The sequence below is a fragment of the Podarcis pityusensis genome (genome assembly GCF_964106645.2).
Source record: "Podarcis pityusensis genome assembly, chromosome: Z".
Classification (NCBI taxonomy): domain Eukaryota; kingdom Metazoa; phylum Chordata; class Lepidosauria; order Squamata; family Lacertidae; genus Podarcis; species Podarcis pityusensis.
Window position 1 is genome coordinate 47,209,120 of NC_138044.1, and position 25,549 is coordinate 47,234,668.

General features: G+C 44.0%; 1 protein-coding gene and 1 long non-coding RNA gene across 2 annotated transcripts in view; one reads left to right on the forward strand and one right to left on the reverse strand.

Annotated features, from left to right (window-relative positions):
• On the forward strand, positions 1 to 17,006 carry IL2RG (interleukin 2 receptor subunit gamma). The gene is made up of 8 exons (XM_080990111.1): positions 1 to 157; positions 3,047 to 3,137; positions 5,161 to 5,327; positions 7,837 to 7,979; positions 9,371 to 9,533; positions 12,966 to 13,065; positions 14,099 to 14,183; positions 14,940 to 17,006. The coding sequence occupies exons 1-8, from the start codon at positions 64 to 66 to the stop codon at positions 15,123 to 15,125; spliced, it is 1,029 nt and encodes a 342-aa protein (XP_080846237.1). The 5' UTR covers positions 1 to 63; the 3' UTR covers positions 15,126 to 17,006.
• Positions 15,893 to 25,549, reverse strand: part of LOC308468144 — a 22,952-nt gene continuing 13,295 nt past the window's right edge. Inside the window, exon 2 of the long non-coding RNA XR_013981488.1 lies at positions 15,893 to 17,175. This is a non-coding gene — a long non-coding RNA (uncharacterized lncRNA). The remainder of the gene's footprint in view (positions 17,176 to 25,549) is intronic.

A 25,549-nucleotide genomic window follows, 5' to 3' on the forward strand; every position in this document is an offset into this window, starting at 1 on the left:
AATAACCACATCCTGTTGTGCTGAGCACTTGTCTCTGGCAAAGCGGAGGCTGCTAGGAGGGTGATGGAGGCCTCGAGGGAACAAAGGATGTTCCTTGTGCTGGTCCTCCTGTTCTTGGGCCGAACCGAGCAAGCCGCAGAGAGTTCTCCACAGCAAGGTAACCCACTCCCTGCAGGCTGGGAGCTCCCTACCCCTGCTGGCTGTCAGGGATTCTTCAGCTGTGATTTCTGCATTGCAGGGGGTGGGATGAAATGACCCGTTGGGTGCCTTGCGACTCTGAGATTCTATGATTCTAAGAGGATGAATGCAGCAACCGCTAACCCACATTCTACCTGTTCCTCAATACTTTCTGCAATGTTGGGGAACGTCCCCTGAGCTGCAAAAAGCTACATTCAGGTCTTATCAGTTCTTATGGCTGTGAATCCATAGCTTGCTTTCTTTTGTGTCCATAAACAGCTGTTGCACTTATAATGGTAAAACCACAGGGAAATATTTCCTAAAGATTGCCAGTAGGTGGGGCTGGAATGTCAGGCAAGAACAGGGAATGATTTCCACTTAACAACCACTTTCTTTTTGCCCTCGCTGAGTTGGACATAAAATTAACAGGGTGTCGTTGTTGTCAGTGCTTTCTTGTAATAATAATAATAGTAATAATAATAATAATAATTAATAATAATAGTTTAGGGGTACTCTCATTTTGACTCAAGAAAATCACCATTTTATAGTTCAAATCGGGGGAAATAAATGCAGTAAATGGACAAAAGTACAAAGATTCATAAAAAAATTAGGGGTATGCGTACCCCTGCGTACCCCCAGGAAAAAAGCACTGGTTGTTGTTGTTGTTTTGAGACAAATGTACACGTCTAGGTTAGGGCTGCCTACATATACATTTTTCCACCCAAGCAGGCATCAGAAACAGTACAACAGCCTGCCTGATATTAATAAGCAGCAAGTTCCTGCCAGTAGTTGCTGCCATGCCTGAGATCATTTCCTTGCAAGTAAGGAATGAATATTATGTAGCACTTTTTGCAACATACATAAAAGGTTAATATACAAAAATACAATAAATAATGGATGTCCATTGGAACAGTAATTAGCACTAGTATTGTTGAGAGTGGCCTTCAACTAAGTTCTACTCAGAATGGCCCCACTGAGATTAATGGACCTAACTTAGTCATGTTCATTAATTTCAGTGGGTTCACTCTCAGTAAAACTTAGTTGAAAGTCACCTATTACAGTATTTGTTTCATTTATGAATCATTTATGAATCACTGACTGCGTTGCATCTTGAAGCTATTTAACAAATTTTAACAACTTAGTAAAAAATATGTGTAAAACAATTGCATGTTTAGAAACGGTAAAAACGATTGCCTGTACCATAAAAACAATTTAAAATCCAATGCAGATACCAACTTCTAATCCGTTCATCCACAGTCACCAGTTAAGAAGTAAATATCTCCTTCCCTCTCCCAACCAAAAATGTCCTGGTGTACTTTCCGACAGGACTAACTGATGAAATACAACCAGCTCAGATTGGGTAGCAAAAGTAAAGTGTTCACAAGAACTGTTGGGGTGGTGGTGCTGAATATTAGCCATTCCTGAGCACTGGCCAATTTAACCATTTACTTGAAGGATCACCCAGCCCCAGATGGGACTTCTTGACTGGTTTGATTTGCGGAACTGGCACTATCGAAAGTGTCACATAAAGTTTGTTCTGCACTTGCAAGAAATTTATTTTTTGGTGCAGCAGCAGCAGCTGCACTCTGGAATCCCTGCCTACTAATACAAGGCACATATCTTGTTTTTGTTTTTGTTTTTGTTTTTGTTGCCTGTCAAAATGCATTTTTTGCATAGGAAAGCCTACCTGGACATGCAATCTTATTATGCACATATGATTTTCATAACTGCTGATTTCATCTGTGCTCTGTTGTTTATCAAAAGCGCACTCTTTTGCCTGTGTGGCTTATTGCCTTTTTTTAACCTAACATTTTCAGGTAAATCGCTTTAGGGCAGGGGCGAGACTAGGCTTTTTTTCACACACCCCCACACATTTGTGTGCACACAAACACACAGGCTGGAAGCCTCAATGGTGCCTCTCTGGAGGCTACACCCGAGGCAAAAATCCTGGCTAGCCACCCCCCACCCTAGCTTGGGGATTATTCTTATTTATTAATTTTAGTTATATATTTATGTTTATAAATAAATGGGCAAACAAATGATCCAGCCCCATTTCAACTGAACAATGTGGCATGGTCTGTGCCTCATGTTGTATGTGTAGAGGTAACTTTGCTGGAGAGGTGTAGGACAGGTTTTGTTTCAGGAAGGTTTGGTGGGCAGTGAACACAGCATGGCTTCCTTCAGAGCAGGGCAGGGCTGGGGACTTAGGCCTGGGGTGGGGGGCGAAATGCAGCTCTCTGGGCCTCATGGATACCCCCCCCCCAAGTCCCAGCTTCCATGAGGCCACATTGCTCACTGGCTTTGCTTCTTGAATGTTTTTGCTTGGCTGGAATGTTTCCTCGATCTCTGAAAATGCCTCTTCCTTCCCTAGATGGGGGGAAAGAGGGAGGGGTGGTAGTGGTGGGGTGTGTGGGTGTTTGGGTATGTGTAGAAACCAGCATATTGCAGTATATAAAAGTGAAATCTGACATTCATTGCTCCACCTACTTTTGCCTGTGGCCTGTGATTCCGCCCCTGGCAGAACCGTCCAGACTGCGCCCCCAGCCACGGACAAATTAGCTCTTCTTTCCGCCTCTCCTCCAACCGTTCCACCCATTCAATTCACCTTCTATTTAAAACAATTTATTATGAGGCAATAATTGATATTGATATTTATGAACTTATTTTTAGTCATTTTTGCACCCCCATTGCCTGTGCCCCTGGCGGGGGTCCACCTCACCCCCCCCCCAGCTATGGCCCTGCCTGTGGCCCCACCCACCACTGGGGATTTGGCCCCCAGGGTGTTGCCCTGAATGGAATGTGGCCCTCAGGCTGAAACAAACTTCCCCACCCACATCAAGACTCACTCATGGAAGGTCCTCTCTTGCAGACCTGGAGTGCATCGTCTTCAATTATGAATACATGGACTGTGACTGGGGCAGCAAACAGAAGCCTGCAGGAAACTATTCCCTCTACTACTGGTATGTGCCTTCCTTGCGCCTTGCTTCTCTGCTCTACAGGAACGGCTTTTGTCCAAGCTTCAGCCAATGCACCACCAACCTCTCCCGGCCTTCCTCTTTCTTGGGGAGCTTCTTCCAACCCTGAGTCAGACCACACTGGGGACCAAATTAACAGAACAGCATAAGAAGAGCCCTGCTGGACCCGGTCAGGGGCCCGTCTAGTCCAGCATCCTGTTCTCACAGTGGCCAAGCAAATGCCTGTGGGAAACCAAAAAGCAGGATCTTAGCACAAGAGCAGCACTCTCTCCTTCTGTGGCTTCCAGAAACTGGTATTCTGAAACATCACTGCCTCCAACCATGATGCAGTAGAACATAGTCCTCATGGCTAGTAGCCATCAATAGCCGTCTCCTCAATTAATTTGTCTGGTCCTCTTTCAAAGCCATCCAAGTTTTGCTCTTTTCTCTAAACCAAAAAGTCCCAAATGTTGAAACCTTTCCTCAGAGCAAGCATTCCTCACCTGGAAGAGAGAACAACGGCTGCTGGTTCATTAGGGTGAATTGGGCACTGGCCCTCCAACCTCAGTCTACCTATAGCCAGCCCCTATCTGCCTGCCTTATTACATACCATTCCATTATTATTATTATTATTATTATTATTATTATTATTATTTTATTTATAGCCCCTCCATATGACTGGGTTTCCCCAGCAACTCTGGGTGGTTTTCAACACCTATAAAAACATAACTAAACATAAAACAACTTCCCTATCTAGGGCTGCCTTCACATGTCTTCTAAAGGTTGTATAGTTCCCTATCTCTTTGGCTTGGCAGTTGTGTAACTCCATACCCTCCAACATTTCTCCAGTGAAAATAGGGATCTCCTAAGGAAAAGTGGGCTATTCCAGGACCAAAGAAGAAACAGGGGTGGCTTCTGTAAATCCGGTACTGTCTCTGGAAAACAGGGACACTTGGAGGGTCGGTTATTACACACAACCACCCCAAGGGGTGGCCCTGCCTGTCAGCTGCCTCCTCTTTAGTCTCAGCGTCAGTTTCTGTGCAACACAGCAGGAAAGAGGGCAGAGACAGAACCAGAACAGTGGGCTCTGCCAGTTACTGCCTCTAGCTCTAGCTCCTGTTGGCCTCCCAGCCTTCTGCCCTAGCATAGACACACACACACCCAGGTTAGTTCCTTAGGGTAAATGGGGTTCTGCCCCACCGACACCTGCCCTCATCTCTCTCTTGGAATTTGAGCATCCGTTTTGTAACATTTCCTTGACATCTGGTGGGAGGGCGTTCCACAGGGCAGGCACCACTACCAAGAAGGCCCTCTGCCTGGTTCCCTGTAACCTTACTTCTTGCAGTGAGGGAACCACCAGGAGACCCTCAGAGGTAACGATGGAGGTGGAGACGCTCCTTCAGGTATACTGGGCTGAGGCCGTTTAGGGCTTTAAAGGTCAGCACCAACACTTTGAATTCTGCTTGGAAACGTACTGGGAGCCAGTGTAGGTCTTTCAAGACCGGTGTTATATGGTCTCTGCGGCCGCTCCCAGTCACCAGTCTAGCTGCCACATTCTGATTTAGTTATAGTTTCTGGGTCACCTTCAAGCAGCCTGTCCACATCCTCAGAGGTAACAGATTGGAATTGATCCCATGCAATTTGACTAGACAGGAGTCTAGCACTCTCCCACCCTGGCTCTGTACCCACGGTGGAGTCTACCTTTTTTTGAATCTGAGCTACTTTATCTGCAAAAAACCCCTATCTATGGCTTTTAGAAGACATCTGAAGGCAGCCCTGTATCAGGAAATTTTAAATGTCTAATGTTTTACAATTTTTTATGTGCTGTAAGCCACCCAGAGTTGCTGAGGAAACCCAGCCAGATGGGTGTGGTATAAAAAAATATTAGTATTAGTATTAGTATTCAGAGGCATGTTCCACCTGGGCTAGAAGACAAACAACACAGGGCTGTCCTCAAGGTATTCAGGTTCTGAACTGCAGTTCTCTGATGGTGTTGAAAAGGACTAACCCCAAGCCTCATTTTGTTTAGGTATGAGTCTGACAAAGAAAAGCAGTGTGAGATTTACCTCCAGAGTGGTGATATTAACACTGGATGCCGCTTCCGTGAGATTAAACTGTTTAAATACTTTCACATTTATGTCAACACAAGTGACGGTACGAAGGTTTTCCAAAAAGAAATGCAGTTGCAGAACCAAGGTATAGATTTCCTGCTGAGCCAAACCAACTTGTGGGTGTATTTATAAGTGGGAGCCCTATAGCCCAGGGGTAGGCAACCTAAGGCCCATGGGCCGGACGCGGCCCAATCGCCTTCTCAATCCGGTCCACGGACGGTCCAGGAATCAGTGTGTTGTTACATGAGTAGAATGTGTGTTTTTATTTAAAATGCATCTCTGGGTTATTTGTGGGGCATAGGAATTCGTTCACCCCCCCCCCAAAAAAAATATAGTCTGGCCCCCCACATGGTCTGAGGGATGGTGTACCGGCTGGAAAAGGTTGCTGACCCCTGCTATAGCTGGTGTGTCAGAACAGACTAATTCAGTTCAGTGAAGTTTACTGAATTATCTAAAGATCCCTGAACTATGTAAAGGAGCCCCCTGTAATTGCTGGGTGAATGGAATGTGACTAAATTCATTTGCAGCTAGAACTTTGAACAGTTTCTAAGTTCATCCCCTTACATGTTTTGTTTTTTAAAAGCTATTTAAGCTCTTTGGGATTCTTTTACTTGAAGAAATGTAATTGTTGGGCAAAAAATTTAAGCATTTAACTGTAGGTGTTTGTTTTTATGTTAGTCTTGTGAGGTTCAGGTCCACACTTGTAACAGTCTTCTTAAGTGTATTTCATCCTTCAGCACAGCACATTGTAATATTCTCTCTCTCTCTCTCTCTCTCTCTCTCTCTCGCCGGGAGTTATTTGGATGACCTCAAACTGTGAACTGGTTATTTTTGTAAAGAAACAAACATGAACAGGAATTAGTTCCTCTTTGGACACGATACACTTGAATTGATTATTATTTTTCAATGAACTTTCCATGCTCTGCCTGCAACACAGGAGAAAAGAGGCCCAAATTCTTCATGCTGTTCTGCTGGGACTCGGAGCTCTTATCTGCATGATCTTATCTGCATTTTCGGAGCTCAGCCCTGATGAAGAGTCCTCATCCTCCACCCACACTTTCCTTTCTGACCTTCGTTCTAGAGATGTATTATGTTGTTTAATCCCACTTCAGATCAGACCTAAGTCACAAAGGGGAGGCTGGAGACTAAATGCGAGCAGGCTGTCCCTTCTCATTGCCAGAGATTCTGGTTTTTTACAAAATAGATGCCCAAACGCCATGCCTAAATGGGCCCAATAAAGCGCAATTAAATTGCTGTTAAGGCTTTAAGGCAATTGTGCCTTTAATTAAAAGCTTCCTTTTTGCAGGTTCTTCCTTTTTATCCTGTTCAGTGCAGTTGAGGACTTAATGTTGATGTGCCCCTTAACTGCCTTTAATTTGTAAGCTGGTGTCTCCTGCATAAAGGTAAAGGGACCCCTGACCATTAGGCCTAGTTGTGGATGACTCTAGTTGCGGTGCTCATCTCACTTTACTGGCCGAGGGAGCCGGCGTACAGCTTCCGGGTCATGTGGCCAGCATGACTAAGCCGCTTCTGGTGAACCAGAGCAGCGCACGGAAGTGCTGTTTACCTTCCCGCCGGAGCGGTACCTATTTATCTACTTGCACTTTGACGTGCTTTCGAACTGCTAGGTTTGCAGGAGCAGGGACCAAGCAATGGGAGCTCACCCTGTCGCAGGGATTCGAATCGCCGACCTTCTGATCAGCAAGCCCTAGGCTCTGTGGTTTAGACCACAGTGCCACCCGCATCCCACCCATGTCTCCTGCATAGAGGAGGGCAATTTCACATCCAAAGACAATGTCAACAATTTTGTACCTTTCATATATAAAATAATTTCAAATCCAATTCAGAAATAGACTGGGATCCTTTACCACATAAAATGTTCTTTGAGCTCAGAATCCAAAGAAAGGATAAGTAATGGGATCTTCTGATCTTCCAGATCATGCTGTTTCTCGTGAGCATGTGGAACTGCTCTGTGACTAGGCTGCAGATTTAGATCAGAGGTTCCCAAACTTATTTGACCTACCACTGACTTTTCGGGGGGGGTGGGTGGGTGGAAATCCTACCTTCTTTAAGTGAAGAAACAGAAAGATGTAGTGACAAAATTGCGTTCTTTTATGCATCTATATTTCTACCTACATCCTAAGATATAGTAAAGAAAGATGTTATAAATAAGACACCTTGAAGCTTGGAATTCTAAAATCATTTATTAAAACCAACCATAGTAACATTCACATTGCACACTGAAAATTAAGATAACAAAGATAATATTGAAAGACATTGTCCCCATCCCACAATGGTGCCCAACCTAGCAGTGAGGGTCATTACGCAACAGATGAATCATGTATGAATGGTTTTTCAAAATGTTCTCTTCTTTATGCTTCCACGGCCCCCTTATTTTTATTCAGTTCCCCCTAATTGCACCCAAGGCTACTGCCTCGCCCCTGGATTGTTCCAGTGCCCCCGGGGGGGGGGGGGTGGCATCACCCACTGATTTAGATCCTGATATGAGCCAAGGGAAGTAGAGTGGCTGTTGCATATACACTGTTGCATATTCTCCCTCTCGCATATACACAGATTTCCTTTCTCTCTCCTAGTGAAACCCAGTCCACCCATTGACTTCCGCTTTGAGGAGAAGAGCAACAACCAGCTGCTACTGTCTTGGGGTTCAGCCAGCCCCAAAAACCACTGCTTGGAGCATTATATCACGTATAAAAGCAACAAGGACAAAAAATGGCAGGTACTGGTGTTATCTCAGTTGGGAGGGCTAAGTGCAGATTTGCCTTGACCTTCTGATGTGGAAGCCACAGCCCCCCCCCCCCATTATAAAATATTGTTATACGGGGGGTTGGGGGTGGGGTGTGTGGCAAGGATCCCTTCAACTCCTGGGTGCTAGATCCTCCCTATAATTCCTGGTTATAGTAAAAGTTGGAATTGATTAATTGAAGGTTTGATTAAGCTGTGCCAAACTCTGCTGGATCTGGCTTAGGCATAGTTAGCTGAGTGTGGTTTATTGGAGGAACAAAACCAATAATGGCAGAGTCATTAGCCCCTCAAGAAAGCCATTAGGAGGGTGGAGACTATGCCAAGCAAGGAAGGGTGGGGCCCCTCTTTCAGCTGTGTGTAGTGGGCAGAGAAAAGGGTCAGACATGAATCAGAGGCTGCAGCAATGGAAGGAACAGGGCCTGCTTGGGATGTGAATGCTCTGCACTCCCTCCATCTAGGCTCAGGCTGTATATACGAGTAAATAAACCATATACCATAAAGATGCCACAGTCTCCACTGTGTGTCTTTGTCTAAAAGGAAACACAGCCTCTGGTAAGTGCCCCTGGTGCCCCTGGGATCTCACACCACTTGGAGACTGGGGTGGTGTGTGTAACAATACAATTCCTCATTTGGTAAGCATTTCCCAGTTGTGCTCCTTGCCCAAACTAAATCTTCTCTTTTCTTCAGAGCCCAACTCTCATAGGAACAGATTAATCTCTCCCTTTAGGCGTCTCTCCGTTTCTCATTTTTCCTGTCTAAAGTTCAGCTCTTCACCTTTCCTCAGCAGTGTATGGAGACCCATAGCTGCTTCCAGCGAGATTTCAGGGTGGCCCATGGAATCTTGCAGAGTTCTCATGAGATTTCACAGGGCTCTCATGAGATCACTGGTCAGCAAGGCTTCAGCCAGGGTGCACTCAGGGCGGCACTTTCCTGTTTCACCTCAGGCAGCAAAATGTTCTGGGCCGCCCCTTGTGACGGTGAGTTCCATAGTTGTAACTCTCCTCTCTGTGAAGAGGTGCTTTTATTTTGTCTGTCCTGGACTTTCCAACGTTCAGCTTCACCAGACAGCCCCAAGTTCTAATATTATATGAGAGGAAGAAAAGATGTGTCCTCTGCACTGCATAATCATATAAACTTGTATCGTGTCTTCTCTTGCCAACTATTTCTCTGAACTAAAAAGCCACAAATGTTGAAACCTTTCCTCACAGAGAATTGCTCCATCCCCTTGATCATTTTACTCAGTTGCGGGGGAAGAGCTGCTGGGTTTCACTTGAGGCTGATTGGGGGAGGCACCAAGGGCGGGGGGGGGGGTGCTGCTGCTTTCTGTGCCAAGTGCACATTTACCTCTCTGGCATTCCCTTTCAGGAGGTGAAGACCAATGATATGAAGTACAGCGTAGCCAGTGTGGATCCCAAAAAGCTCTACACGTTCTATGTCAAGTCTAAAGTAAAGTCTATTTGTGCAACCACAAACTTTTGGAGCGACCCAGCCGGTCCTTTATTCTGGGGGAGAAAAACCACCAGCGAAGGTACAGAAGATCTTTCTTTTATTGTTGGGCAGTCTGTGTTCTGGTATGATGCTGGAATCCACAGAGGATGAATCAGGTATAGGAGACTATGGAGAGGGAGTTCTGACTGAACAAGAGTTGGGAGCAGAATGAAGCCTTTTAAACCTCTGTATCCTGACCTCCTCCCTGAGGCTTCACCTCCTTGAAGAGAACAGAGAATCCTTGAAGGGCCCAGCCCTCTAGCCAGGGCTGGATTAACCATTGATCAAAATAAGCACTGCTTAGGGCATCAAGGGAAAGGGGGGGCACCAGAGAAATTTTCCATTGCCGGACTTACCATGGACCATATGGTGCAGCTGGAAAAAACAAAAGACTCCCACAATAATGAAAAAACACACACACACAAAATAATAAAAATAATACTGAAACAATAATAATAGAGGTTAATGATATAGATTGATCCTGGGAATGCAACAAAATTAGAGTCTGCTAACTATGGTAGTGAACTGCCACTCGCTCCACTGAGACTCACATGATCATTCAGAATAGCAGTAACAATGAATTGCACATTTATTCAAAAACCCACTTAAAACTATTTGCTGTAATTAATTCAGCAGAACAGATGAACTTGATCCAGTGATAACGGCTTTTCAAAGTCTGGCAGTCATTTAACAAGAAATCTTAGATGCCACACTGAGTTACTGTTTCATTGCTCAGTCCATTCATAATGCGATGGATGGGCTTGATGATGGGGTGCCAGTTTCCCAATGCCTGGTTCAAAGCCATAGTAGAATCATAGAATGGTAGAGTTGGAAGCTGGTAGAGCATGAGACTCTTAATCTCAGGGTTGTGGGTTCGAGCCCCATGTTGGGGAAAAGATTCCTGCATTTCAGGGAGTTGGACTAAAATGACGCTCATGGTCTCTTGAGACTCTGCAATTCTATGATTCTCTGCAGGAAAGTCACTTAGCAGGAATCTTAAACCATCACCTTCCCTGGTACCCCCTGAGTGAGTTGTGCTGGTTGCTGATTTGCTATAGGGTAAGGTTCAAGGCCATTTTCCTGATTCAAAAAGCCCTTAGCAACTTGGTCCCAAAGGACCTTAAAGGCTCACTGATTTCTTACACTCTACTTCAACCACTGAGATCTTCCTGGTGGTTCCAGAAGCCCTGCGCTCTTGTTGGCCTTAGCCAGAGACCAAGCCTTTGATGTGGGAGGCCATACCCTGTGGAACTCCCTGCCAATAGAGGTTCGGCAGAAACAATCCCTGCCTTCTTTAAGATATCCCCTGAAAACTATATTGTTTAGATAAGTCTTTGTAATAAGAATTTATCTTTTTAACCCACCAGCATTTATTGATGTGTTTAGTGATGTTTTAAGTGACATCTTTCTGAATTTATTATAACTTTGTATGTTGTATATCGCCTTGCTCTATATTTATGGAAGTGCAGATTATAAATCATTTAGTTACCTGGAAACTGAGGTTTCTACAACTAAAATGGATTAAAGTGCCTAGCACAACAAATCCATGTTTTTTCCTTTTGAAAAAAAATATACCGTATGTTTCTGTGTATAAGACATGGGGTTTTTTAAACCAAAAATTAGGTTTAAAATTGGGGCTCGTCTTATACACGGGTAGTGCTGAGGGGTGTTTTCTTAATTTGGAGTCCCCAAAAATAGGGGGCGTTTTATACATGGGGGGCGTCTTCTTGCAGATTGGAAGGTGATTGGGAAATGCATCATAAAGTGAGAAAATTGTTAATGGGAAAATGTCTAAGAGATATAAAGACAGTGCAAGCAAGTCAGGGTGAAAGCAAGATGAGTGATTTTTGCCATATGACTTCCCTGCGAATAAATAGGAATAAATGCTTAGTAAAGCCCAGATGTAATCTAACCTCCAAGGAAGCTTTGTGAAAGTGAATCATGACAAATGCTGATTAAACAGGTTGTCTGGAGAAGCCCCTAAAGTTGCAGGAAACTGTAGCAGCTGAACTTGCAGATACACACACACACACACACGCCCTAAACAGGATTGTTCCATAAAAAGAAATATTTATAATCGTTCAACCCTTCCACTCATCTTATAAAATGCAGTTTGAAAAATAATGGGTGGGAGAATTAAAGAGATCTGATATTGCTTGCTTCTCCATGGGGGCGATGAGCTGAGAAAGGTGTAGGGAGGGGGAGGCCTTTTTCCGAGGGGTGTTTCACAAATATAAAAACAACCGCTGTTTCAATTCTAATTCAAAACAGTGGATTCTGAAGGGCTTTTCAAAAGTATGCAGTACTGCCCTCTACTGGGCACTGTGGGGCCTGCAACTTCTAAGATCCATGTTTGAGATTAAAAGTGCTTCCAGAGGCTCTTGTTTATAGAGCTTTTGAGTTTGGTTTGGTTTTGCAAGGAGGTAATAATAATAATAATAATACTTTTATTATTTGTACCCCGCCCATCTGACTAGGGACTCAGCTATACAGCTGCGAATATAATGTTTTAAGTGCATTATACAAATGTGACACTAGATGGCAATGGTGAGCTTAATGACAAATTCAATGCACTTTTAAAAAAACAATTTTCACAGCTTTTATATATGTGTGTGTGTCTAGATTCTACCTGGGTTGCCCCAGCCACTCTGGAGGGCTTCCAGCATGTATTAAAACATAATAAAACATTAAAAAACTTCCCTAAATAATAATATAAGTCAAGTTATAAGTCAAGCCTCTGCCATCTCAAAAAATGTCCAGTCTTTAGGGGAAGGCGAAAACGGTTTTGTTGAGCAAGAGCCCCAAATCAGATTTAATAATTGTGCAACCTAAACTTTGCAGTAGGTGATGGAGTCCCACCTTGAAAGAGTCTGCAAGTGCTCCCAACAAATGACAGATCCCTAGGATGCCTCCTTGTTGGCTGAGGCCCACCTGCAAGCTGCAGCAGTGGGACATGGCCTACCTTTCTGGAGCAACTGCAGAGAGACACCTCTGTTTCCCTAGCGGCACTTGGCTTTAAGCCAGAAATTGGGCAGGAAAGCTGTGGGACCAGAGTTTTCAGAGGCCTGTATTGCTGTGTTTGACTGGCTACCCAGCTCCTCCAGGAACAACACAGCCGCCAACATTCCTTGGATGAGAATAAGGACATTCTATTTTACATCAGCATCACTGATTGAGTATCTTCTCCTGGTCAGGTACAAAAGTTATTTAAGGATACATACAAAACTGTGGAATTTAGGGGAGCCTGAGGGAAGAAGAAAACCCCCAATCAGTAAATCCAACTAGCTAGCAGTGATACTGATGTAGAACAGAAGGTACTTCCCTCTTTTCATCTGAGGAATGTTGGATGGTATGGAACAATGTCCCTCGTCTAGGCAGCTCCAGTGACCTAGGGAAGGTAGGGAGAGGCAATGTGAGGCTATTCCTCTTTCTCTGGGGCATGCTTTCTAACGCCCAGGCTTGTCTCACTCAGATGACCCTCCTGTCTCAATCTGGATACAGAGAATCATCATCCCTGTAGGTTCTGTCCTCCTCCTGCTTCTCCTCCTCTTGATCCTAATGCGCATGGAGAGGTAAGCTGAGCAATCAGACTAGACCCATGGCTGACTTTGCTTTGTGGGACATGGGGGGACAGCCTAGCTGGCAACTGGGAACAGCTCACCAGTAAAGACAGTTGGTTTCCCCATGCTTGCTCTCTCATCTCTGTTCTATCCAAAATGGCTCAGAAGGTGAATGATGTTCTGTGACAAGCAAATGTTGGCAACTGAGGGTCATGGATGGCTATCATCCAGATCCCCACGTTTCAGAGGCCATTAGCTGCTGGTGCCTCTGCTGGGAGCTCCAGGATTGGCTTGAACAACTGAGCAGCCTTTCCCAAACCTGATGCCCTCCATATATTTTGGACTACAACTCCCATCATCCCTAGCTAACACCAGGATGGTGGGAGCTGAAGTCTGAAGTATCTAGAAGGCCCCAGTTTGTGGAAGGTCCCATTAGGGGAACTGACCATGTCATCTGTCATCAAGGACAATCAGCAGCAACAACAGCAGCTGAACAACAGATGGAGGGGGGTGTACAGTACTTCAGATTTCTTGGCACGGTTTCAAAAGCATTTTAAGAGCAAACAAAAATGAGCCTTACAAAATAATGTGCCACAAAAAACAAATTTCATTTTGAGTGTTTTTGCTGCAGACCAAAGGCTAGTTTAAAAAGAAAAACTGGTCCTTGCAGAGCACTGACTTCACTGCTAGCAGCAGAGAAAAAGGGCTTGTCAGTTTGCTCTGTTGCCGCTCAGCCAGAATGATTTTCAGTACACGATGAGGTCACTTTTTCCATACACATCTCATCACAGACTGAAAACCAATCCAGCTCTATGACGGAACACAGTTCACTGAGTGGCCAGGACTGACTTTTATGAATGAGCCCCACAAATAAGGCTGATGTTCTTGGAAAGATCAACAGTGCCACCTTGCTGGGGATGGTCGTTGGTTTGGCTCTCCAGGCAACATTCCCTTAGAGGGAGAACTCTTTGCAATTCTGGGCCTAGTATCTCTCAAAACAATAAAGAGAAGACCCCCACCTCTAATCAATTTAACTTCCCCACAGAGTTTGGCTGGTACTGATGCCCAGGATTCCCAACCCCAGGAATAAATTTGAAGATCTTTTTACTGCGCACCAAGGCAATTTCTCGGTAAGAAACTGGGCTATGTAGACTCTATCCTCTTGAAATAATCTCCCAGGTCAGAAGCCCTGCCCCACATGACTATAACATTGCTAGGAAAGGGGTAAAGGGCATGCCTCTGCCCCAGATATTTTTTTCAGTGCTGCAAGTGTTTCTGAGTGGGTGAATGATTTTGGGAGCAATTTTATTGTGGGTGATCTTGGCTAGGATATTAATTTGGGGAAAACATTAATTTAAGGACACATTACCTATTTATGATTTGGGGAGGTAATCAGGGGTAATTTAAAGGTAAATTGGATTTATTTGGACAGGTTCTGTTGGGAAATCAATGGGGGGGGGGGTTAAAGGAATTAAAATGCACTGTCCCAGGGAGGAGTGAAACTTAATTGAAGAACATGCCTGTGATCATTTAGATGGGAAATTTGGTAGCTTGCGTTCTGCAACATTTGAAGTCAGAATTTGCATCTCTGCATAGAGAGATGGCAAAATGCCTGCAGAGGACTGACTTGGCCAAGCCTCAGATAACTGGAGGCTCTAAGGCTTGCAGAATCTCAGAGTCTAGTTTTGCAAGCATACTGTCTGTGCACAACTATATCTCTACATTGTGGGTGGCATAGAAAGGCAGAAGAAGATCAGTGCTTTTGTCTTTTCTGGGCCATCACTTGAGCAAGTGAAGAAACTGCCCAGCCCAGAAGGAAAGCCATGGAGGCAGGCATAGCAGAGTGGGTTACCTCATTTCATTCTCAACATTTTCTTTCCCTGCAGGAATGGGCAGGGGTCTCCAAGGATGCAGTGGAGAGCTTCAAGCCCAACTATCGCGAAAGCATTTGCTGTGTCAGCGAGCTGTTCCCTGGTGGGGGCTATTTACCCATCTGCAACAATGCCATGGGCAAGGCTGGAGGAGTGGCTGGCATTCCTGCAGACCCTACCCTCAAGGTCAACATCGAGTAGGGCCTGTGGAACAGCCACTTGTGGGTCTGTCATGCTCCCTGGCTAGGAGCTTCTGAGGCTATTGCCCGTCTTTGTAGAGAACCTTTCCCCAAAAGCATTGACCCCTTAGAAATCCTTGATCCCTCAGCCAGCCCATCTATAGATACAGCCCTGCCAAGTGTTCTCTTACGTCTGCAGGCTTAGGAACAGGGTTTAAGGTCCTTCTTTCTCCAGCACTTGCCCTTTTCCACCCCTTATCTTTCATCTGCTTGGCCTCCAAGCTGCTTTTGTTTTCAGTTTAGCTTATTTGGTGCTAACAGCACATTTGCACAGTATGTCCAAAACACACTCATCACACATTTGAAGCACATAACTTTCCCCCCCAAAATACTGCGAACTGTGGTTTCCCCTGCACAGAGCTATACAAACTATAGCTTCCATGATTCTTAAGGGGGAAGTAGTGTGCTGTTAATGTACGTTGTGGATCAACCCCTCTAGCCCTCAGGTACATTGTAGGGTTATCAAGTCTTCCACAGTATACATAATATTCACAATATGCATGCACACAAATTGTGCCTTATGAAGTAAGAATATAACAAAACAGGTGAATGCTCAGAAGCAGTTGGAAAATCCATAGTTTTAACTCTGAATTCATCTTCCCTTTAATCGCTTTGGCCTGGTTTTGATGGCTATGGAGAAGAACTTGGCCACATTTTCTGTACATACCACACATTTAAAGCACATGCTTTCCCACAAAGAATCCTGGGAACTAGTTTCTTATGGGTGCTGGGGTGGAGGTAATTACAGTTCCCAGAATTTTTTTTGCAGAAAGCCATGTGCTTTGGATGTGCTTTCGGTTTATAGTGTCTGTGCAGCCTTAGGTTTGGAGTTGGCCGTTAAAAAAAGAAAGAGAGAATTCTCCCGAGGCTGTGTATGAACACTGTACCTTTGAAGCACATTCGAAGCTCATTCTTTCCCTCAAAGAATTCTGGGCATTGTAGTTTGTTTAGGGTTACTGGGAGTTGTATCTCTGTGAGGGGTAAACTACAGGGCCAAGAATTCTTTGAGGGAAAGAATATGCTTTGAATGTCCTTTCAAGATATAATGTGTAGAGGAATTATTGAGAAGATAAATTGGGATCTTTTAGTCCTATAAAATATGGAGGATAGAATAACATGTGGATAAGACACTGACATAGCAGCTTTGGTGAGGGAAAACTCTCAGGCGTCATCTGTTTCTATTCCAACCCATGAAATTTCTGTTGTCCTTCTTCCTGCTGTGCACTGCTGCTTCTGCTTCCTCTGATGACCATATGCAGACACATCACTATTATGCCTAATAAAAAGGATTGATTTGCCTCATTATTTCTCTCTGGCGCATCCTTACAGTCCTGCTACTCATATAACTATGCAGCCCAGGGTGGCATTAAGGCTGTGTCCACATGTTTACTATCCATCCAGTGCACTCCCACCACTGGTCTGGGAAGCAATTGTAGGCTGCCATCTGTCTTGAGAGACAATTGAGTGTGCCTCTGAGTGTGAAGCCAAACGACTGCTTTAGTGACATGAAAGAGACCTCCCTGGAGCGCAAGCCTGGGCAGTGGGTATGGAAGTGCCGGGCTGCCCATCACTTGGGCTTGGAGGAGGGTGGGGGAACTTGAATGTGGCCTGAAGAGAAGTCCACTGTTATGTACCAAGCTTGGATCCTAGAACAATAGGTAGGTAGGATCCTAGAATGCAACAACTGATTGGCCTAGAGGAGAAGACGAATCAGGCTCCAGGAGGGAAGCAGAATCAGCCAGTCAGACGGGACTCATTGTGTAAATAATGTATATAAAAGCCTGAGGTTTGGGGGACAATTCAATCACTGTTTTACAAGCTGCAATAAAGAGCATGAAATCACTGCAGGACTCCGAGTATATTTCATCCACCCTCTCACCTGCAGGCCATATCTGGTCATGATGATTCTCCAAGTGATGATTCTTTGCTGGCATCGCCCACATTCTCCAGGTCCACGGCTCCATCCTGCTTGCAAGCAGAGAGCAAGTTCAGCTCATGACACTCCTGGATATCTGAAAAACAGGCCAAGAGAGATGTGGATGCAATAGTTTGAAACAGTTGCTGCAGCAGCCACGGGGAATTCTTAACATGGCCTGGGCAGGGTGACCGAGCAGGGAGTGTCAGCATAGCAAGCAAAGTGAGCAACAGCAAGCTCAGTGAGATTTGCCCACAAGGCCTTGAGTGGAGTTCAGCAGCAATGTGTTGCTAACTTCTTTTTTCCATTCTGCTCAGAGCCAGAGGAAGACAGCATCATTCCTGCCCTACAGGAAGGAGTTGCCAACAGCAGAGGTCAACATTTGCTCTTTAAAGTTGTTGCTGGCATCTGTCTGTCTCGAGAGACAATGGAGTGCACCTCCAGGGGTGAAATCAAATTGAAGTGTCCTCCCTGGCCCACAAGTTTGGGCAGTGTCCCAGGCCATCCAGACAACAAGATGCACCTGCCAGCTTCACTGATGTGGTCCAAAGCAAAACAGAGCAATACGTTTGGGACCCGCTTGGCTGCAGGAGTTGCGAGAAGGAGGCATACAAGGCCCGATCCAACCATCTTAGGGACTCCACTCTGGATTTGTGTAGGGTTTACTCCTTAGCCTTTTCTTCTCCTGAATGTATCCCACAAGCCAGTGGAGGTTTAGAATCTGAGTTTTCATTCTTCTACATGGGTTACCTTCCCAGGTGGACAAGCCCCACCTGCCCCCTTGTTTCCCTCTACAGCACGTGCAAAAGCTGCCTTCTTGACCATTGGACCCACGGTTGGTCTGATCCTCTCAGTATGCTGGAGCCTGTCTTCGCATGCAGGGAAGTCCCTAACACACCAATGGTTTGACCCACTGACTTCCCTCACCTGGTTTAGCCGGCCAGTCAAAGCCATTCCCAGGATTGTGGCCGCTGTCTCATTCTGACAGCTTCTAGGAGCCGCAAGTGAGAGGGTGGGGACCAAAGGGTGGCACACCAGAAGGAGCACAACATGTCCGCTCTATTCTGTATCTAGTCCTTTGTTTCTTATGAAATACTGCATCTTGATGTGCCTCCCCTCAAAACTAGCTTCAATTGAGAAAAAGGAACTACCTAGCTGTGTTTTAAGCCACCAATACACAGGCAGCCTAAGACACATTTCCTTTTCTAGTGGGGATCTCTAGTTGTGATCTTTCCCTGCAGTTAAGAACATTGCCAAATTACATGGGAAGGGCCATAGCTCCCCGGTATAACTCCTGGTTTGAGCACAGAAGGTGCCCTGTCCAATCCTTGGCATCTCCAGGTAGGGCTGAGTGAGATCCCTGTCTGAAACCTTGGAGAGCTGCTGCCAGTCAAAGCAGACAATATTGGACCAAAGAGTCTGATTCATTATAAGGCAACTTCCTATGTTCCATTCCTGAGCTTCTGCATCTGGACACATTTTTACCTTTTGAACTGGCTTGTTCTAGATAAATGTCACCACCAATTTTCACTAATTGCAGAATTGAGGTCAACATTTATACTGCTGTCCAAAACAGAGGGTTTTTTTTAAAAATAATTGATTGGATTCTTAACTGTATAGATAACAAACAGAAAATATGAAGTCAACATAGAACATCCCCCCATCCGCCATAAGAAAACAGGAGATCTGGAGCATTGGCTCCATATGTAAGGAAGTCATACATCAATGGGAGGGGAGGATAAGTACAAATACAAGAATAGAAGCTGGACCTTGACAGAAGACCATAAGAAGATCATGCAAGCCAAATCGTTCTTGCGGTTTCTCACAGATGTTCTTTTCTGTGATTAGAGGTATACATTGCTACAAAAGTTGGGCACCACCCCCACCCCGACTCTCTGCCGAGCAGCAGCAAGATTTCAGAGGGTTCCAAGCACTCACCCAGGGTCTGTGCTCCTTTGGAGAATCATAGAATTGTAGATTTGGAAGGGATCATGAGGGGCATCTAGTCTAACCCCCTGCAATGCAGGAATCTTTTGCCTAACATGGGGCTCAAACCCACAACCCTGAGATTAAAAGTCTCATGCTCTACCAACTGAGCAGTTTGAAGAACTGAAGACACAGCAGAAACTCCTGCTTTAAGAAATATGGTTTATTGACCTATATACACCTTCAGTCTGCATGGAGAGAGTCCAGATCTTACAGCATGGTCCTTTCAAGAGGGGCTTGTACTTCATAGCAGAACAGCACTGGAGTCCAAGTCATCTCTCCTAACCAGACTTCAGCCAACCTTCCCAAAATGGATCTCAGTTTTGGCCTCTTTCTGCTTCTTCCCAGCATACCTTGCTCTGAAGACTCTTTTCCTGTCACCTTTCACCCAGTTACTCTGGGAACCTTCTGTCTGCCCAGGCCCAAGATTCCTCTTACAAGGGCCATCAACACTTTTTGTCACATTAACTCCTTTACCCCAGGTGAGGCCCTGTCTTGGAAAGAAAGCTTTGCCTGTATTTTCCCTCCTGCCTGCAATCTTCCCTTCAATACTCCATCTAACCAAAATCCTGTTGTTGTTGTTGTTTAGTCATTTAGTCATGTCCGACTCTTCATGACCCCATGGACCAGAGCACGCCAGGCACTCCTGTCTTCCACTGCCTCCTGCAGTTTGGTCAAACTCATGCTGGTAGCTTCGAGAACACTGTCCAACCATCTCGTCCTCCGTCGTTCCCTTCTTCTTGTGCCCTCAATCTTTCCCAACATCAGGGTCTTTTCCAGGGAGTCTTCTCTTCTCATGAGGTGGCCAAAGTATTGGAGCCTCAGCTTCACGATCTGTCCTTCCAGTGAGCACTCAGGGCTGATTTCCTTAAGAATGGAGAGGTTGGATCTTCTTGCAGTCCATGGGACTCTCAAGAGTCTCCTCCAGCACCAGAATTCAAAAGCATCCATTCTTCGGTGATCAGCCTTCTTTATGGTCCAGCTCTCACTGGGAAAACCATAGCTTTAGCTATATGGACCTTTGTTGGCAAGGTGATGTCTCTGCTTTTTAAGATGCTGTCTAGGTTTGTCATTGCTTTTCTCCCAAGAAGCAGGTGTCTTTTAATTTCGTGGCTGATGATACTCTGGTTTCTCTTCAGATCGTATAAATCTTTCACCTTTTTATTAATTTCGTGGCTGATGTCACCATCTGCAGTGATCATGGAGCCCAAGAAAGTAAAATCTCTTACTGCCTCCATTTCTTCCCCTTCTATTTGCCAGGAGGTGATGGGCCCAGTGGCCATGATCTTAGTTTTTTTGATGTTGAGCTTCAGACCATATTTTGCGCTCTCCTCTTTCACCCTCATTAAAAGCTTCTTTAATCCATGAATACTGGTCAATTTCAGTTTCTTCAGCACCAGTAGTTGGTGCATAAACCAAAATCCTACCATTTATCAATTTCTAGGGTGTGGGGGGTGTCCCCCAATATTTAATAAAATAACAAGGTCCCACCATATTATACTAACAGGCAGTGGCTGTTCTTTATGCTGCCATGAATGTAGATTGTGGGTAATCTTTTCTAAAATTGCATTGTTCCAAATGTTTGTATACGGTGCTTGCAAGGACAGATTGCTCAAAAGTTTGTGTTGTTGTACTACCGTTTGCCTACCAGCAATAAATAAGAATGTCAAAAAGTTCTTTACAGGAACTACCATGAGGCAGAGTGAGGCAACTGCCTCAGGTGGCAAATGTTGAGGGGCAATGAGTGGAGAGAGCTCTGTGCATGCATCCCATGAAGCATCTCCTGCACACAGTAAACTACTAGGCCATTGCCCTTGGGGTGCAATAGGGGCTTTTGTACATGGAATGGGACTGGGAGGAGGAGGCAAGTTTTGCCCTTTGCTTCAGGCAGTGAAACCCCTTGGACATTTGAAGGACCCCTGGTTCCTTCAAATGTAAGGATAATATAAACAAATACGGGGAGTAAACAATAGTTTATGTAACTGATGCAGAAAGCTCTTTCTGGACCAGTGTCCAAAATTTACTTACACCAGGACATTCCACCATAGGTAGAAATAAGTGCCTTTCAGGGCACAGCCTCTCCAACAATTGGGACTGTAGGGTGGGTTGATATATTTTAATTGTGTGGGAGTTCTATACTGAATATTGTTCTGAAATGTCTTGCTCAAATCTGTTTTGTATGAACATGTTGCAGATGCATTCAAGAAATGATTCAGGGGGACTTCCGGGGTGGCGCCTTCGGTAATGGTGGATTCCCTCTGACTCCGAGGGGACCGGCTCTGCGGGAATCGGGTCTGCACCACTAGGGCGAAGCGGGGACTCTTCAAAAATCACAGGCGGGTGAAGCCTGTGACCGTGGGACTCGGCGGGCACCTTTTGCGCCCCCCCCAACTTGCAAAGGAGCCCGACTACGGGTTCCGGAGTGAAGCGGGGCAGCGGCGCGGTGCTGTGAGTCAACTGCTTCTTCCGTGGAGCGAAGCCGCACAGCCGTTACTGGAGAGCGCTACCTTTTTCCTGTGACAAGTTGGCTACAAAACAACGATCCGTGAGTAGGTTAATTCGGGAAATAAAGGAGGAAAAAAATAAGTAATTGGATACCGAAGCGGAGAGGCATAAACAGGAAGTCTGCCTTCCATTCTTTGTAAATAGAGGAAAGCAATGAACTTGTAAGCTAAAACCTTGAAAGACGCTTGAAAAAGACTAAACAAAAAAATTCCTTCCAGTAGCACCTTAAAGACCAACTAAGTTAGTTCTTGGTATGAGCTTTCGTGTGCAAGCACACTTCTTCAGATTCTGGTTTGGCTTCCCTTGGTTTCAAAGTAACTGGAAAATAACTGAAATTAAAACTGTCGTCTATTTTGTGAGCTGGGGGATTAAAAGAAAAAGGACATTTATTTTAAAGTAACAACTGTTGCCTGTTACTGTGTCCTCCTAGAGGAAGTTTGAGATTGTTACAATAACAACTGGGCCAGGGGAATTTTCCACTTCATAACAAACTCTGATCGTGGGACTGACCTTGAGTATTATCTAGACTGTTATGGCAAATGGAAAAGAGAAAATAGATTTGCTTCAGGAAAAAGCAACGAGGTCTGGTAGAGTGTTTCGCACAGACGTTGGGCTGCAGCGAAGAGCATCAACATCTGGCCCTCCTGGTTTACCAACAGGAGCTGCATTGGTACAATCTAAACCCAAAGGAATGGCATCCGAAGATCTTTTAGCTCAGGCACTTGGCAAAATTAATGAATCTTTGGAAAAATTAAGTAAACAAGTAGCTGAAGCATCAAATAAAATTGATCAAAATACCACAAGCATTAACAATTTGGGACAGAAGGTAAATACTAACACAGAAACTATTGAGAAATTGCTACAGGAATCTACTTCGACCCGAAAGACAGCTGAAGAAGCAAAGGAAATAGCAGTTGCTGTAGAAGAGAAGTTACCACCGATACACAAGCAACTTGAAGACCATAGGTCAATACTGTCTATGATTGAACTGAAGGAGAAGCAAACGAATTTAAGAATTAGGGCTGTACCTGAACTTGAGAAAGACAACTTGATTGATTTTCTTATGCAGGAATTTGCAGACTTTTGGAACCCAGGTTTGGAGAAGGATAACTTCAAGATAGTGAGTGCTTTTAGGCTTGGAAGAGGAGGGAAGAAGAACAGGGTGAGAGACTGTTTGATCACCCTCCGAACAAAAGAGGAGAGAGACAAAATCTTGAGTCTGCACTTCCAGAAGACTTTGGAAATACACCAGTCAAAAGTGGAGATATTTAAGGACATTCCGAAATATCTTTTGGACCTTAGGTCCAATTACAGAGATTTGGTTGCCCTGTTGAGAAACAACAAAATCATCTTTAGGTGGGAAGTCCCCCAAGGCCTTTCTTTTAGCTTCAAAGGAAGAAAGATAAAAATAAGATCAGAGGACGACAAAGTAAGATTTTTGAGAGACCACGGTGAAGACCTGCAGAAAGAAGCTGGAGAAGAGCCAGGAATACTGGCTTTAGACATACCAAAACTACCTTTTGATTTAAGAGACCGCCTGGAGAAGGTGATACCACCTACAGAACAGGAACAAGCACTTGGTGCAGTTGGAGGAGAAGTAAAGTAACTACATCATGGCTCTGCAACTACTAAGCTGGAATTGTAACGGTCTGAACTCCCCTCAGAAAAGGAAATCTGTGTTTCATTTACTAAAAAAGGAACAATTGGACTTGATTTGTTTACAGGAAACACATGTAACAAGGCTACACAGGAAAGTATTGATCAATAAAAGACTGGGCCAGGAATTTATCTCTTCGGATAAAGTTAAAAAAAGAGGAGTAGTGATTTATGCAAAGGAGAGACTATTACCGAAATTTATCTTTAAAGATGACCAAGGGAGATTTGTGGCAATTGAAATTCAAATACAAGGAGAGAAATTTTTAATAGTAGGAGTTTATGCACCAAATGAGGGGAAATCTGAATTCTTTAAAAAGCTGCATGAGACCTTGATGGACTACTTGGACTATAATGTGATTTTGATGGGAGATATGAACGGAGTGGTATCTACACACATGGACAAGGCACAAAGACAGGTAGTCACTAAGGATGGTAGACTACCGAAAACCTTTTTTGAGATGACAGACAACTTGGACTTAGTCGATATTTGGAGAACAAATAATCCCTTGGCTAGAGAGGGAACCTTCTTCTCTGAAGCCAAACTGACATGGACAAGAATTGACCAAATATGGGTAACTAGAGGAATGGCACCAAAGATAAGAAAAGTGGAAATCTGCCCAAAAACCTGCTCTGACCATAATGCTGTTAAGATGGAAATGAAACTAACACCAACTGGTTCCTTCAGATGGAGGATGAATGACACCTTATTTAGAGACGAAGAAGTGATTAAGAAGGCCCAAAAAACCTTGAGAGACTATTTTGAGATAAATATGAACACCAATGTTGAAAAAAGAGTAATCTGGGACGCAAGCAAAGCTGTTATGAGAGGGTTCTTGATACAACAGAATACATTAAAGAAGAGAATCCAAAATGAAAAGAAGGATAAAATATTGGAGAAAATAAAGGAAAGTGAAAAGAAATTGAGAGCAAAACCAAAGTCGCAAGAGATATTGAGAGAAATAAAGTTATATCAAGTACAATATATGAAAATGATGAATCAGGAGAGAGAATGGAAAATTAAACAAATGAGACAAAAGACATTTGAGTCGGCTAATAAATGTGGGAAATTATTGGCTTGGCAAATGAAAAAAAAAAACAAAAATTAAATACTGTTACAAATTTAGAAGTGGAATATACAGAACCCAGCTGAGATTAGAAACTGTTTCCAGAGCAAGGTGGCTGTCACCGATGGAAGCGAAGGCTCAGAAAAAGCTCAATATGGAGGTCAAATGGCCGAAATATTGGGAAATTTTGGAACAAGAGGGAGATAGACTGAAATTGCAGAGTTTTGAGAAATTAAAAAACAAACTGCGAGACTGGCTTCATTATTATCAGATAATGGAGGCATACAATTTGGACAAGAAAATTGGCTTCCAGGTGGAAAAATCAAAATTAGAAACAGAACTGTTAGAACCCAAAACTAAGATTTTGTCAAAGATGTATAACTTGCTGTTGAAATGGAATACACAGGATGAAACGGTGAAATCTGCTATGATTAAATGGGCACAAGATGTTGGACATAACATAATGATGGCTGACTGGGAACAGTTATGGACCACAGGTATGAAGTTCACGGCATGTAATGCCTTAAGAGAGAATATTATGAAAATGATATACAGGTGGTACATGACACCAGTCAAGCTTGCAAAAATCTATCATTTGCCCAACAATAAATGTTGGAAATGTAAAGAAACTGAAGGTACATTCTTTCACCTTTGGTGGACGTGCCCAAGGATTAAGGCTTTCTGGGAGATGATTTATAATGAAATGAAAAGGGTATTTAAATATACCTTTCTGGTGCCAAAGAAGGATAGAACTTTCTTTATGTATGCCACAACAGCAGCAAGAATACTTATTGCAAAGTACTGGAAGACACAAGATCTACCCACTCTGGAAGAATGGCAGATGAAGGTGATGGACTACATGGAATTGGCGGAAATGACTGGCAGAATCCGAGACCAGGGTGAAGAGTCGGTGGAAGAAGATTGGAAGAAATTTAAAGACTACTCACAGAAATATTGTAAAATTAATGAATGTTAGAATAATGTCAGAATGAAGTTAAGTGGTTTTAGCAGCAATGTCATAAAGGTGTATGCAAAAATGGATGGTTAATAGGTGAGAATCTAAAGCTATAATATATTAAGTTAAAGGACTAAGACAAAAACAAAGAGGGAAAGGAATTGCTGAATTAACCAATTGAACTGGAATACAAAAAAGGGAGGTGAGAGGAGGTCAGGGAACCAAGGAAATGAAATGTAAGATACGGAAGGATTAATTTGTTTTTAAGTGTTTTTTCAAAATAAAAATAAAAATTCTATACTTTG